This window comes from Macaca nemestrina, chromosome 17, assembly GCF_043159975.1.
Source record: "Macaca nemestrina isolate mMacNem1 chromosome 17, mMacNem.hap1, whole genome shotgun sequence".
In the NCBI taxonomy this organism is placed as follows: domain Eukaryota; kingdom Metazoa; phylum Chordata; class Mammalia; order Primates; family Cercopithecidae; genus Macaca; species Macaca nemestrina.
The window spans coordinates 18,264,082-18,278,822 of NC_092141.1; the positions used below are offsets into that span (position 1 = coordinate 18,264,082).

Sequence of the window (14,741 nt, forward strand, 5' to 3'; positions counted from 1 at the left end):
AATCATTTACCTGAACTGAAATGACCTATTGGCTACCTGGCAATGGGGAGCCATCATCATCTTTACAGTCAAGCATCTTATGAGCAATGGTGAACCCTGGGGCCTGGTAGGGTATTGTCATTCACAGGTCACAGAAGGGCCAGCTGTTTCACACACCCTCTCCGGATAGAAAATTCAACCCTAACTTAAGTATCCTGTTATTAACAGTGACAGTTTCAATTTACTGAGCTTCTACTATGTTCCAGATACTATGCTAAGTGTTTTCATACATTATCTCATTTAAACTACATCACTCTGTGAATATGAATCTCTCTCTCTCTCTCTCTCTCTCTCTCAGAAGACTGACAAACTAAACCTCAGAAAGGCAACACAATCTTCTGGGGTCACACAGCCAAGAAATGGGCCAGGTCAAAATTCAACTCAGGTCTTCCTAACAGAAATAACACGCTCTTTCCACTTGCTATATATCCCTACATCCCTTATATTTGTTTTTGTTTTTTTTTGTTGTTGTTGTTTGCTTTTTTGAGATGGAGTCTCACTCTGTTGCCCAGGCTGGAGTGCAGTGGCACAATCTCAGCTCACTGCAACCTCTGCCTCCCAGGTTCAAGCAATTCTCCTGCCTCAGCCTCCTGAGTAGCTGGGACTACAGGTGCATGCCACCACGCCTGGCTAATTTTTTTTTTTTTTTTTTTTTTTGTATTTTTAGTAGAGATAGGGTTTCACTGTATTACACCAGAATGGTCTCGATCTCCTGACCTCATGATCCGCCCGCCTTGGCCTCCCAAAGTGCTGAGATTACAGGCATGAGCCACCGTGCCTGGTCATACTTGTATTTTAAATCCCCTTTAACTTCTACCCCTCATCTACGACCTTGTCATTTTAAAGGTGTAGAGCTTCCTATTTTAAAGAGGACAGAAGAGAAAATAATTCCCCCAAGTGTTCTGGCTCCCTCCATTAACTGGCTGGAAATTAGTTTTTGGAGTGTGGCTGCCACGCAAGAGAACCTGAAGAGAGTGAGAAAGGCCACGAGGAAGAAGTTAGGAAGTGAAAATTCAGAGACTCTCCAGTGGGCAGCAAGGGACAAAATGTCAAAAAGGTGGGAAAACACTCTTTTGGGGTCCATCATGCATTAAAAAAGATACTATGCCAGAAAGTAAAGAAAGGCTCCTAAATGCTAATTAGCTAACAGGAGAGACCTCAATAAGTTCCCAGGACCCACTAAAGGCTGGAAAGTAAGCTAGAATTTCATAAGCAAAGCAGAAAATAAACAAATCACTACTGCCAAAATCAGGCCCATAAGAACACCAAAGATCCTGGCTCATAAAAGATGTTTTACCAGTCCTTCAACCAACCAGGAGGAACCCAGTTTTCAAACAAATTAATCAGCATTCTTGACTGATCAAGTGGCATAAGCCACTGCCTTGGGTGAAAAGGCAAGTTGCTTTTTTATTAAGGAAGTCCCATATGGTGGCCATTTCAGTATTCCTTTACCTACACTTTGGGCTTTCCTTATCCAGGATTCTGGCCATCTCTGGTGTCCCCAGGTGTCCACATCCCCTCTGTAGGATTAACAGATAATCCTGAATAACATTCTCTCTACATTGCCAACAAAAGATTTCAGCTTTGGTAAATATAATATGAGGTAGGGGAGGGAGCAACAGTCAAAGTGCAGAGTACTACAAAGAACATCAAAACTTGAGAAGTTTAAGGGACCTACCACATCTCATCTCCAAACACTTTGACAGGGGAACTTCAAATCAGAAAGGGCACAAGATCATACGAAGTCACTGGCAAAACCACTGCTAGAGTCTGGGCTTCCATAATTCCCAGACCAGGGCTCTTATCATTAAATAACACAGCCTCCCTTCTTTCCTGGGAGGCACTGCAGGCATGCCATCCCCCTGCCAAGATAATCACCCTCCAAGAGCCCCTCCTCCCATCCCAGTCCCTCCTACAGCCCAGCTGAGTTGCAGCTCAAATTAGCAAGTCCCGGAGCAGGGGGCATTTCTGGGAGGGTGCCCAGTCTGATGGTTGCTGGTACCGAAGAGGAGGGACAAAGATGGAGAAGAAGGTGACATCCCACAAAGGGTCTGGGAGAACTAGGTCCTTGGGGCAGTGGCAGCGAGCTTGCTGGGCTGGATAAAGACACATGCAGTGGCATCTCCCAAAGGGCATTGGGGAAGCAGACCAGCAGTTGGTACCACCTCTAGAAGCAAAAGGAAGGGCTGAGTCCTGATGGGCAGGAAAGCCTGGGGCATCTCCGAGTTCAAGTTGGGCCTCGGGGTGCCTCCTGGCAGAGTGGCACTGGCGCCTGTCAGGTGGCACCAGTGCCCGGGAGGAGGCCCCAGGACACAGATGCCCTGCCTGCCCGTGGGATAGCACCGGCACCCGGCGGAGGCTCAGTCCGCCCGTGAGGTTGCACCGGCGCCCGGCGAAGGCCCGACGACCAGGATGCCCAGCCCGCCTGTGAGGTGGCACGGGCGCCCAGCAGAGGCCCAGCCCGCCCGTGAGGTGGCACCGGCGCCCAGTGAAGGCCCGACGACCAGGATGCCCAGCCCGCTCGTGGGGTGGCACCCGCGCCTGGCGGAGGCCCAGCCCGCTCGTGAAGTGGCACCGGCGCCCAGAGGAGGCCCGCGGTTCTCACCACCCGGATCAGCTGCCGCGGTCGCCCAGCCTCCCGCCCCACACGCGGCCTTACCGAGGCACTGCCCCACCGGGGTGCTGAACGGGTTCCCCAGGAGGAACTCCATCTTGGGTGGACAACACGCAGCGGCCCGGGCCCCCTGTCTGCCACCGAGGTCTCAGCGGTAACCCGCCGGACTCCCGTCCTGACTGACACTTGCCCCCTCCCCACCCTCTGGAACGCCGAGCGCCGGGACCTTGGCCCCGCCCCCTTACCGCGTCTCTATTGGGGGACACCTACAAAGCCCGCCTCCGATTGGCCGTTACACCTCCGTCAGCAAAGCCCCCACCCACCCCGCAGCGTCCGATTGGGCCGAGGAGCGAGCTAGGTCACCGGAGTCCCTGTCAGCCGTGGTGGCACCTCCCCTGGCCCGCCCCCGAAGAGGAAGTTGCGCATTTTGATTCCTCAGAATATTGGTCAATCTAAAGGATTCTTACTATTATTGGACAAAAGACGAGTCAATCACTCAAATAGCAGGACGGAACAGAGGTGAATCTAGGAATATCCCCGCCCATAGAAAGTGCTGATTGGAGAAACATTTGTTTTCTCTACGGCTGGTTGGTGTTAGGAGTGTTTCCCCACCAGGAGATGTGGTCACGTGACCTGTCAACTTTCACCCAGGATGTCTCCCTCCTGACTTCCCGTTAGCAACCAAGTCGCGGCGCTTGGTTCCCCAGCAACCGGGAGACGCGTCAGCTGCGTGGAACCAGCGGAGTTCCCAGCGCTTGAGAAGGTGAGACCTGGGAGCTGAGGCTCAGGGAGGACTCGCAGGGACAGACAGCGCCCGACTTAACTCTTTCCTGTGACCCTTTTCTCGGAGAACGCCGTCCCGGCCCCTCTCATAAAATGAGCACGTAGGTCCTCTCCCAGCCACTTTACAGTCGTGCTGACACAGCCAAGACCCTTTAGTCCTGGGCTTATCAAGCTTTTGAATAAAAAAGAAATACTAAGGGAGCATTTCCCGAGGGAGCAGGGCTAGAATCGACTTTTAAGGGGTTCCGTCTTCCAGCCTCCTTTCATAAAAGAGAGGTACCCTGTCCACTGATAACTTTTCCCAGAATTTAGCCATCATATATGACCTCATAACTGTCAAATGATTTCATCTTGGTACTGTATAAACTGCTTTGGATGTGAATACGGATACTCAGGTTCTGCATCTGTCTCTGTCAGTAATTCATTGTATGACTTTGGACAAGTTCCTTTCCCTCCCTGGAGCCTCAGATTCCCTAGCTGGGAAATAAGGGCATTAGGATTTCCTTTTTTATGGCCTCCGGAGCTTACATGTACTTAAATAATGTTTGTGCACTGAGCAAACAGTAAGCATTCAGTAAGTGATTGATTTTATTCTTTTAAAAACAATTTTTGTTCAGTATTTATTTATTTATTTTTTAAAATGGAGACGGGGTCTTGCCATGTTGCCCGGACTGATCTTGAACTCCTGAGCTCAAGCAATCTTCCCACCTCGGCCTCCCAAAGAGCTGGGATTACAGGTGTAAGCCATCTCACCCAACCAATTTTCCCAATTTTCTTCTTATCAATTCATGGCCAATAGGGACTATAGTTTTCAGATCCTGTTGACCCCAGGTTATCGTTTCCCAGGAAAATTCTGGATCTGTTCTCTGCGACGAGGCTACTTCGTTGACAGTTGTGTAAAACTCTGCTGCTTTCCACAGCTCCAACCTCTCTGGTCTTCAACAACACTATCATCAGGTAAGTCAAAGGGGACCCAGGTTGGGTGGTAAACTACTAAGATCCCCATAGAGGAGGACTGTTTGGGCCTTGGCCCTGAACCCATGACAACTGTGAGAAACATTGTGAGCTGTGGCAACCATAGTCCCCAGTACCCTGGATACAGTTGAGTCATGATTAGGAAAATGGACTCTGCCGTATGCTAAGTGTATGAAGTTGGGCATGTTAATTAACCTTTTTAACTAGCTTCTGTTTTCTTATCTGGATATTGGTGATTATTAGCCCTACATGGAAGTTAAGTTTCTAGAAATTTCTCCCATTCACATCTTGCTAACACCCTGGTCATCTCTCACCTCAGTACTTTTGCAATTCTCAGTACTGCTGCTAAAGTGAGTTCTTAAAAACTAAGATCTGGCCGGGCGCGGTGGCTCAAGCCTGTAATCCCAGCACTTTGGGAGGCCGAGACGGGCGGATCACTAGGTCAGGAGATCGAGACCATCCTGGCTAACACGGTGAAACCCCGTCTCTACTAAAAAATACAAAAAACTAGCCGGGCGAGGTGGCGGGCGCCTGTAGTCCCAGCTACTCAGGAGGCTGAGACAGGAGAATGGCCCGAACCCGGGAGGCGGAGCTTGCAGTGAGCTGAGATCCGGCCACTGCACTCCAGCCTGGGCGACAGAGCGAGACTCCGTCTCAAAAAAAAAAAAAAAAAAAAAAAAAAAAAAAAACTAAGATCTGATCACATTGCTGCCCTTATTTTTTTTATTTTTTGAGATGGAGTTTCGCTCTTATTGCCCAGGCTGGAGTGCAGTGGCATGATCTCGGCTCACTGCAACCTCCACCTCCCGGTTTCAAGCGATTCTTTTGCCTCAGCCTCCCAGGTAGCTGGGACTACAGGCATGCACCACCATGACCAGCTAATGTCGCTGCCCTTATTAAGCCCTAGGTGCTTTCCAGGGGTTCTAGGATAATAACAGAACTCCCATAGACCTCTCCAACCTTGCATCACTTCAGCCAAAGGGCAACACGTCTGTTCTCTCCCACCTCGAGGGCCTTGCCACAAAGTTATCTCCTCCTTCTTTCCTACTTGTCCTTCAAATCAGCCCTGTCTTCCTTGGCCAGGCCAGGTGCCCTTAATGTACGATTTCATAGTTCCCTACACCTACAAATTGTCATGGTTTGTAATTAAATAGCTGTATTATTGTTTGATTCATGCCTGAAGCAGGGGTAAAAATCCATCTGTTTTATTCACAACATGTAGCAGTTCCTCACTACCCATGTTTGGACTAAATACGTGATCTCACACAAATGCAGGAGGGAGGAATTATCCACCTTTTACAGATGGGAAAGCCTAGGCTTAGATAGGTGAAGTGAGTTACTAAAAGATGCACAGTAAGGATCCAAATGCTGCCCTGATGTGCTTATAAAATAGCATATGTAATAACAATCCCACATTTCCTAGCATAGCAGTTGCTGGGCTTGACTGAAAGCAAACTTGATCTGTCACAGGTACCAAGGCCCTGATGAAGTAAGAGGGATAAGTGAGTTAAAGTTTTGAAATCAAATCAAAATTAAGAGTCATTTCCCAAAGTATAGCACCTATTTTTTTTTTTTTTTAGATGGAGAGATGGAGTCTCGCACTCTGTCGCCAGGCTGGAGTGCAGTGGTGTGCGCTCTCGGCTCACTGCAACCTCCAACTCCCTGGTTCAAGCGATTCTCCTGCCTCAGCCTCTCGAGTAGCTGGGATTACAGACATGCGCCACCACACCCAGCTAATTTTTGTATTTTTAGTGGAGTCAGGGTTTCACCATGTTGACCAGGATGGTCTTGATCTCCTGACCTTGTAATCCGCCCACCTCAGCCTCCCAAAGTGCTGGGATTACAGGTGTGAGCCACCGCGCCTGGCCAAAAAAAAAAGCCAAACACTTTGCAGAAAATATCAGCCAAATATAACACATTAAAATTCCCCCAAAGACAAGTTGATGACAAGTTATGGGAAACCTTAGGGGAAACCACTACACAAAAGGGGGGAGCTAGAGAGAGAGGCCGAGGGCTGGAACTGTCTTTGGGGGTAGAATCAGTCACCCCAACGAGGTGGAGCCAGTGTGAACAGATTGGAGAGAGTAGGAAGAAAAGGACTTGGGAGGACAGAAGGCACAGGTGGAGAAGGGGTAGGGGTTGAAGGGTGTGGAGGCTATACCTCCCCTGGAAGCAAGAGAGAAGTGTGCACAAGAGCTCATTGGGACATTTTATGAGGGACAGTTCAGGGCAGAGGATGCATATTTGCAGAAGCTGCATCCAAGTGGATGGTTGGGTAGGAAAGAGGAGGGCAGTCTTAGAGGGAAGTCTCTAAGACCAGGTAACAGGATTGTATGGCCCAACCTGGCTTTTCACCGGACACCATCAGCCCTGTACCAGGGCTCCAGCAGTGCCCAGTGGAATGAAAAGCAGAGCACAGGGGCTGCCTAGCATCAGGGGCCAGCAGAGCAGAAGGACAGGAGGTTCAGGGAGGCCTGGATGCTGGGGAGGCATGTGGACAAAGATAGGAAGTAGGGCCAGCAGGGAGGCAAGAATCAGGGGCGGAAAGTGGGGGAAAATATCCCTCCTGGATGTCCTCACCAAGAGGGTTAAGGATTAGAATGTGGTCCAGCCACGAACAGCCACTGGAGTCAGCCTCACAGTGTGACTGACCAAATCTACAGATCCCCGCTGTGCTGTGGTGTCTCAGTCATTTCCCCCTGGACCATTAGTAACAGAATCTACTGGAAGCCGGGCATGGTGGCTCATGCCTGTAATCCTGGCATTTTGGGAGGCTGAGGCAGGTGGATCACCTGAGGTCAGGAGTTTGAGACCAGCCTGGCCAACATGGTGAAACCCCGTTTCTACTAAAAATACAAAAAAATTAGCCAGACATGGTGGTGGACGCCTGCAATCCTAGCTACTCGGGAGGCTGAGGCAGGAGAATCACTTGAATCAAGGCGTTGCAGTGAGCCAAAACTGTGCCATTGCACCCCAGCCTGGGCGACAGAGCGAGACTCTGTTTAAAAAAAATTAATTAATTAATTAATTAAAAAATAACCTACTGGAGCTAGCTTAAGTAACAGAGGATTTCATGTGAGAAACAGGAAACTCATGAGGCCTAGACCTAGGGACATTAGGGACTGGAAAGCCTGCAAGAAGGAGGCAGCCTCTGTCTGTGTCGATCTGTCTGTCCTTTGTCGTTTGTTTTCTGGTTCCCAGGTTCCCATCTCTGCTTTTCTCTGTGCATCTGCCTCCTCCCCCTCTTGCTCTCTGCTTAACCCAGTCATTCCACACTCCCTATTTCTACCCAGCTCAAGCAGCCAGCTCCGATGGGCACTCTTATTCCACAGCCTCAAGTTCACATCTCCCACGGGGAGGATGTGAAGGGTCAGCCTGGGTCTCCTCTGCACCAGGAGAAGCTTGTGGTGTGGTGGGGGGCGTACACACATGACTGCCTGGAGGGGATGAGGTGCTCAAGGAAGAGGAGCTGCAGGCTGACAGGCCTGGCTGGGGCTGCCCAGGGAGCACAGTCCGTGGTTGGTACCCACAAGCCCAAATGAGGATGGGCACACAAAGTCAGAGGCCTGACACAGGGCCACAGTCATAAGATGAGCCAAGATCACAGGCTAAGGAGACCAGTGTGGACACCAGTCCAGTGGGTCCAGCGAGGGTCCCAGCTGTGGCTATAGGGTCAAGGGATGAAACCCTGTGGACAGGCCCAGGTGGTTGCCAGGAAGCCCTGGAGCAGCCTTGGTGTAAGTATACAAACCCCGAGATGCAGCAGACCCAGGGCCGGGAGTAGGGCATTCCTCAGAGTGCCAGTGGCCACAAAGACACTGGGGAAAACCTCAGCCAGACCCTGCCCTCAAACAGAGAAAGCAGCAGGCTGTGAAAGAGGAATGCGGTGTTTTTTAGGGAAAACGTGGGAGAAGATGAACCGGCTGTGTGACTCGATGGAGCCGAAGGTGATGGACGATGACATGCTCAAGCTGGCTGTCGGGGAGCAGGGCCCCCAGGAGGAGGCCGGGCAGCTGGCCAAGCAGGAGGGCATCCTCTTCAAGGATGTTCTGTCCCTGCAGCTGGACTTTCGGAGTATGTATCCAGGGTTCAGGAGTGGTGGCCAGGGTGGGGCCCTCCCTGGCTTTCTCTGCTCCGTCTTCAAGCCCCAGGATTCCACACAAAGTCCATGGTCGAGGTTCCCACATCAGCATTAGGGCCTACCCGGGTTAGAAGGCATAGGAGCAGCACAGATGTTTGTAAAGCATCATGCTTAGTGTCTTCATCATTTGAATATCCACAATACCCCTGATTCTGAATAAGAATAGAAAACAAGATAAAATCGTCCCATGCCAAATCTAAGTGAGCCCCCAAGACTATGCTGTTTCCATCACACAACTCCACGTGGGCGTCCTTGGAGTGGGGGTCCCTGGCAGGCAGAGCCTAGGAAATGCCACGTAGCCAGAAGCAGAGGGTAGGAAGTGTAGGAGAAGGAGGGAGAGTGGACACTGGGAGGGCAGCTTTAGGGAAGGGGTCACCAAAGACAGGCTGGTAGCAGGAGGGGCACAGGCCCATGAGGCAGGGAGGCACGTCAGGAATGGGAAGATATGGCTCAGGACCAGGCGGACCCTTACTGCTTCAATGTCCCGTCTGTGAAATGGGATGGCTGTCATCCCTGTCTCAAGCATTGGGTGGGGGGACAAGGTGAGACAGCACATGCACAGTGCCTGGCTCGCACAGGAAGGCCAGCGAGCTGCGGCACAGTAAGTCAAGGCAGAGGCAGTACGAGGGCGGTGAGATAGGTGGGCAGGGATCCTGAGACCCCCCTTGTATCGTGCGCAGGCAAGGCCACAGCAGAGTGACCTGGTCTGATTCATATTCCTGCTCTGTCTCGGGGCCCCTACGCTGGCCGGCATCCAGTCACCAACAAGGAGATATTGAGACCCTGCCTCAGTCCAGTCCTGCTGCCAGAGCCAGGGACACGACAGTGGGCAAGTCAGGCACGGCCCAGGCACAGCCCCATGAAGTCCACAGGCTGCCGGGGCTGACCACCCAAACAGGGAGGGCCCTGAGCCGCAGCCCCTAGAGGGGTAAAGGGGCACAGAAGAGGTGCGGCAGGAAGGGGCTTTTGCAGCTGACTGCGTTCCCTGTTTCCCCTCCCCCACCTGAGGTTCATGCAGCCAATATTGAGCACCTGTCTGTTACATGCCAGGTACTGTTCTAGGCACTAGGGATTCAACTATGAGCAAAAAAGACAAAAAGCCTTGCCCTCATGGAGCTGACATTCAACTTGGCAGGGGACAAAGAAATAAAATGAAGAAGGAAAATAATACTATTTGCTAAAGGTAACATGTGCTGTGGAGGCAAAAAGGAAGGAAAGGAGAAAAGGGAAATTGGGGGTGGAGTATAGCGTTTTATAGGGTGGCCAAGGGCTTCACCAAGAAGGTAACAATTTAGCAAGGAGGTATTTAGCAAGGAGGTAGGCAAAGGAGAGAGCCGCTGTGCAGATCCACCGGGGAAAGTGGAACAGCCAGTGCAAAGGGCCTGGGGCAGGCTAGACCCCACCTGATCAGCCCTGCTGAGGAAGCCAGTGTGGAGACAGGTCAGGGAGGTCATGGGGTCAGCTGCTGTCAGCTTGGAGCCAGTGGAAGGTGTTTGGCTCTTACAGTGAGTGAGGTGGGGACCCCAGGAGGGTCCTGAAGAGAAGTGGGACAGGATGGGACTTAGGATTTCACAGGACCCTGCTGGCTGCATGAGGATAGACTGTGGAGGCCAGGGGCTGAGGCAAGGATCTAGTAAGACGGCCACTGCTGTACTCCAGGGAGTGATGGCCACAGGCCCGGCCGAGGTGGTGGCCACAGAGGCAGATTTAGTATCTTTGCTGAAGGTTAAATCGGCTTTTTTGGCAGTCCTGTCATGCGGGTAACTTATTTAGAGCTAACTGCCAAGTACATCCTGATTTGTTGTATTGTTTTGGCTTCTCCTCCTGAACTGCTGACACCTAGGAAAAAGCCAGTGTGCTGGCATGTGTGGCAGAGCACCAGGTGTGCAGGAGCCACAGGGGGAGTGCTACTGCTGGGGTGCTGTCAGATCAGGGCGAGAAAAGGCACCTGGAAAATCCAACCCAGGGATGGGAGGTGGCTGGGAGGCTGGGGCAGAACTGGCCCCACCCTGGAAGCACAGGTGGGAATTGTGGCCAGTATCGTTCTGGGAAATCTGGCCACAAACAGGGAGCTGGAGAACAGGCACCAGTCCCACCTAGCCCTGGGAACCCAGGAGAGGTGCAACGCAGCAATCCAGCTCTAGGGGAAGGGCCGTCCCACCCAGCCCTGGGAACCCAGGATAGGCGCAAGGCAGCAATCCAGCTTTAGGGGAAGGGCCGTCCCACCCAGCCCTGGGAACCCAGGAGAGGCACAACTCAGCAATCCAGCCCTAGGGGAAGGGCAGTGGGCCCCTCGGGACCTGGGTCAGAGAACCCAGTCCTCCCCAGACCTTTGTGCAGGGAGGGGAGCTAGGAGGGGTTCCCCACTTTCCCAGTGGGACTTTCACAACCTCACAGGCAGGCTCTGCCCCTCTGAATGAATATTGAAAATGCAGCTGGACTGTATGGTGTTTTGTTTTTTGTTTTTTGTTTGTTTGTTTTTGTAGAGACGGTTGCCCAGGTTGGAGTGCTGGAGTGCAGTGGCGCGATCTCGGCTCACTGCAACTTCCACCTCCCGAGTTCAAGCAATTCTCCTGCCTCAGCCTCCTGAGTAGCTGGAACTACAGGCACATGCCACCACGCCTGGCTAATTTATTTTTTATTTTAGTAGAGACGGGGTGTCACCACATTGCCCAGGCTGGTTTCAAACACCTGAGCTCAGGCAATCTGCCCACCTCAGCCTCCCAAAGTGCTAGGATTACAGGTGTGAGCCACAGTGCCTGGCTTTTTTTTTTTTTTTTTTTTTTTTTTTGGTGAGATGGAGTCTCGCTCTGTCGCCAGGCTAGAGTGCAGTGGCGCGATCTCGGCTCACTGCAAGCTCCACCTCCCGGGTTCAAGTGATTCTCTTGTCTTAGCCTCCCAAGTAGCTGGGACTACAAGTGCCCGCCACCATGCCCTGCTAATTTTTGTATTTTTAGTAGAGATAGGGTTTCACCATGTTGGCCAGGATGGTCTCAATCTCTTGACCTCGTGATCCCCCCCCCTCAGCCTCTCGAAGTGCAGGGATTACAGGCGTGAGCCACTGTACCTGGCCACCAATTTGTATTTTTATTATTTATTTATTTTTTTAATGGTATGAATCTCATTTATTGAAAACATTATATCTCACCTTTCTCAAATTGAAGACTGCAAAAAATAAAAGCAGTGCTTTATTGAGGTGTCATTAACCTCAGGAGCAGCAGCGCTGCCTCTCCATGCTCCAGGAAACCGCAGCTCCCGCGTGCCACATCTATCCCACCTCACTTTACAAAACAGTCCTGAAGCTTAATCAAATAAAACTATTGTACATTAGAAAAAGACAGCTGGGTGTAGAAAAGCCAGGTGTGGCGTTCCCTTTAAGCAAAGGCTGCTCCGCAGTTGGGGCATCTTCACTTCCTCAAGGCAAAATAGCAGATGAACCCAAAGGGGAACAGGATGATGGCCAGGAAGATTCCCAGGAAAGTGAAGCAGTCCTCCAGCACCCTGTCCCTGCAGACGGGACAGCCTCTCATGATGACGATGGCATTGGCAGGGTACCAAGTGATAGTCCGGCTGTGGCCGTTGTAGACCCTGGGGTGGTGGGTGGGTATCCCTGTGATGACATAAGGGGAGGGTGGGCAGCAGCAAGGGGTGGGCAGCAGGGGTGATGCCGTAGCCATGAGAGCTGAGTGCGTAGTGCCCTGGCCAGCCCCTAGGTTGTAGGTGGGCAGCCACTCCCGCAGCAGGGGCTGTGGTCCATGGCAGCCCAGCTCAGGTCAGTCGGTCCTGGCAGGGGACGCAGTGGGGAACATGGCAGGGATGCAGCAGACTGGCCGGCTCAGGCTCTTCTGAGGCACAACGCCTTAGCACCAATTTTTATTTTTATTTCTTTATTTAGAGACAGAGTCTTTGTCACCCAGGCTGTAGTGCAGTGGCATGATCTTGGCTCACTGCATCTCTGCCTCCTGGGTTCAAGTGATTCTGCTGCCTCAGCCTCCTGAGTAGCTGGGACTACAGGGATGCCAGCTAATTTTTGTATTTTTATTATAGAGACAGTGTTTATCCACGTTGGCCAGGCTGGTCTCAAACTCCTGGTCTGAAGCAATCCACCGGTTTCGGCCTCCCAAAGTGCTGGGATTACAGGTGTGTGCCACCGTGCCCGGCCACAAGACCAAATTGTTTTGGTTTTTTTTTTAAGATGGAGTCTCACTCTGTCACCCAGGCTGGTTCAGTGGCATAATCTAGGCTCACTGTAACCTCTGCCTCCTGGGTTCACGCGATTTTCCTGCCTCAGCCTCCAGAGTAGCTGGGATTACAGGCATGCATCATCACGCCCAGCTAATTTTTGTATTTTTAGTAGACATGGGGTTTCACTATGTTGGCCAGGATGGTCTCTATCTCTCTCTTTCTCTCTTTTTTTTTTTTTTTTTTTTGAGATGGAGTCTTGCTCTGTCGCCCAGGCTGGAGTGCAGTGGCGCAATCTTGGCTAACTGCCAGCTCTGCCTCCTGGGTTCCCACCATTCTCCTGCCTCAAATAATTTTTTTGTATTTTTAGGAGAGACAGTGTTTCACTGTGTTAGCCAGGATGGTCTCCATCTCCTCACCTCGTGATCCACCTGCCTCAGCTTCCCAAAGTGCTGAGATTACAGGCGTGAGCCCCCGCGCCCGGCCCACAGCACCAATTTTTTTTTTTTTTGAGATGGAGTCTTGCTCTGTCGCCCAGGCTGGAGTGCAGTGGCCGGATCTCAGCTCACTGCAAGCTCCGCCTCCCGGGTTTACGCCATTCTCCTGCCTCAGCCTCCCGAGTAGCTGGGACTACAGGCGCCCGCCACCTCGCCCGGCTAGTTTTTTGTATTTTTTAGTAGAGACGGGGTTTCACCGGGTTGGCCAGGATGGTCTCGATCTCCTGACCTCGTGATCCACCTGTCTCGGCCTCCCAAAGTGCTGGGATTACAGGCTTGAGCCACTGCGCCCGGCCTAGCACCAATTTTTAAAACTCCTTTCATTTCTGTATTATTTTAGTTCTTTTATGAGCTTCTTTTTGTTTTTTTTGAGATGGAGTCTCACTCTGTCACCAGGCTGGATTGCAGTGGTGCGATCTTGGCTCACTGCAACCTCTGCCTCCCAGGTTCAAGCGATTCTCCTGCCTCAGCCTCCTGAGTAGCTGGGACTACAGGCATGCACAATCACATCCAGCTAATTTTTTGTATTTTTAGTAGAGATGGCGTTTCACCACGTCGGCCAGGATGGTCTCGATCTGTTGACCTTGTGATCCGCCTGCATCGGCCTCCCAAAGTGCTTGGATTACAGGTGTGAGCCATCGCGCCCACCCTTAATGAGCATATTCTAATTTTATAAATTTTAGAAATCATTACAAAAGCAAATACGGAAAAAAGGAGCGTATAAACAACAGAGCTGTATGTGGCTTCTGGGAAAAGCTGGCGGATAAGTTTGGCCTCTAGAGTGTTATATATACAGTACATATTTACTTATACATATGTGTTATTCAGAACTCTCCTGATTGCCAGTGACAAAAACCAAACTCTGGCTTACCTAGCAAATGGAATGAACCAGCTGTGTAGCTGGCGTGGGTGGTCTTCACAGGCCACAGGGGCCAGGCACTTCCATGACATCAGGAACTCGTTCTTGCATGGATAACTTATCTCATCCCCTACGTATGGACATTTGGGAGCTTTTCTGACCCTTATGTGCCTGAGGGATTTCTTTGGACATATACACAAGTGTGGAGACAGATTTCATGTAGAGAAATTATAGGTCAAAGGGCACCGACTTGAAATATTTCAATAAACATTGCCAAACAACGCTCCAAAAAGGCTGAATGAGGTAATCAACCCTCCCACCAACAGAGACACATGTTTTCATTCTGTTTATCACACTGTGGAAGGAAGGCCTCTGCCTGTGTCCTGTGTCCCAAGGTGAACCAGCCTCCTGGAGAGGCCCTGGCCCGGCCTCAGAGACAGCACAAACGAGTCTCCTGCCCAGGCCAGGTCCGGTTCACTCCCACACCAACGACTTCTTAGCCCCACACTAGTAGACCTATTAGGTCTTTCTGTGGCTCTGGGTGGCAGTACTGATCCCCGCCCACCTCACAGGGACACAAGGTTCCTCGATGCTCAGTCCACATCTGCAGGGTGCCTGCATACTCCAGGGCAAGGCAGAAGAGTGGTAGAT

At 51.4% G+C, this 14,741-nt stretch overlaps 2 protein-coding genes and 1 pseudogene across 16 annotated transcripts in view; 1 reads left to right on the forward strand and 2 right to left on the reverse strand.

The window, feature by feature from the left end:
- LOC105491061 (target of myb1 like 2 membrane trafficking protein) overlaps positions 1-2,859 on the reverse strand; it is a 131,580-nt gene extending 128,721 nt beyond the window's left edge. For 2 of the 5 annotated variants that reach the window (XM_011757191.3, XM_011757190.3), the window contains exon 1: positions 2,699-2,857. In XM_011757191.3, coding sequence (XP_011755493.1) covers positions 2,699-2,750 — 52 coding nt within the window. In that variant the 5' untranslated portion in view covers positions 2,751-2,857. Of the gene's footprint in view, positions 1-2,698 lie in introns of all 5 variants that reach the window. The other 3 variants (XM_011757192.3, XM_011757189.2, XM_011757193.3) reach the window with 3 other exon arrangements.
- A 188-nt stretch (positions 2,860-3,047) lies between these two features.
- The window catches only part of LOC105491057 (dynein regulatory complex subunit 3), a 48,146-nt gene continuing 36,452 nt past the window's right edge, over positions 3,048-14,741 (forward strand). For 2 of the 11 annotated variants that reach the window (XR_011615440.1, XM_071082436.1), the window contains exons 1-3: positions 3,048-3,416; positions 4,283-4,393; positions 8,309-8,485. Coding sequence is in view for 10 of the 11 variants with exons in the window: in XM_071082436.1 (XP_070938537.1) it covers positions 8,326-8,485 (160 nt within the window). In the remaining variant the exon portion in view is untranslated. The other 9 variants (XM_071082440.1, XM_071082439.1, XM_071082437.1 and 6 more) reach the window with 7 other exon arrangements.
- Positions 11,927-14,711, reverse strand: LOC112428245 (membrane protein BRI3 pseudogene; annotated as a pseudogene).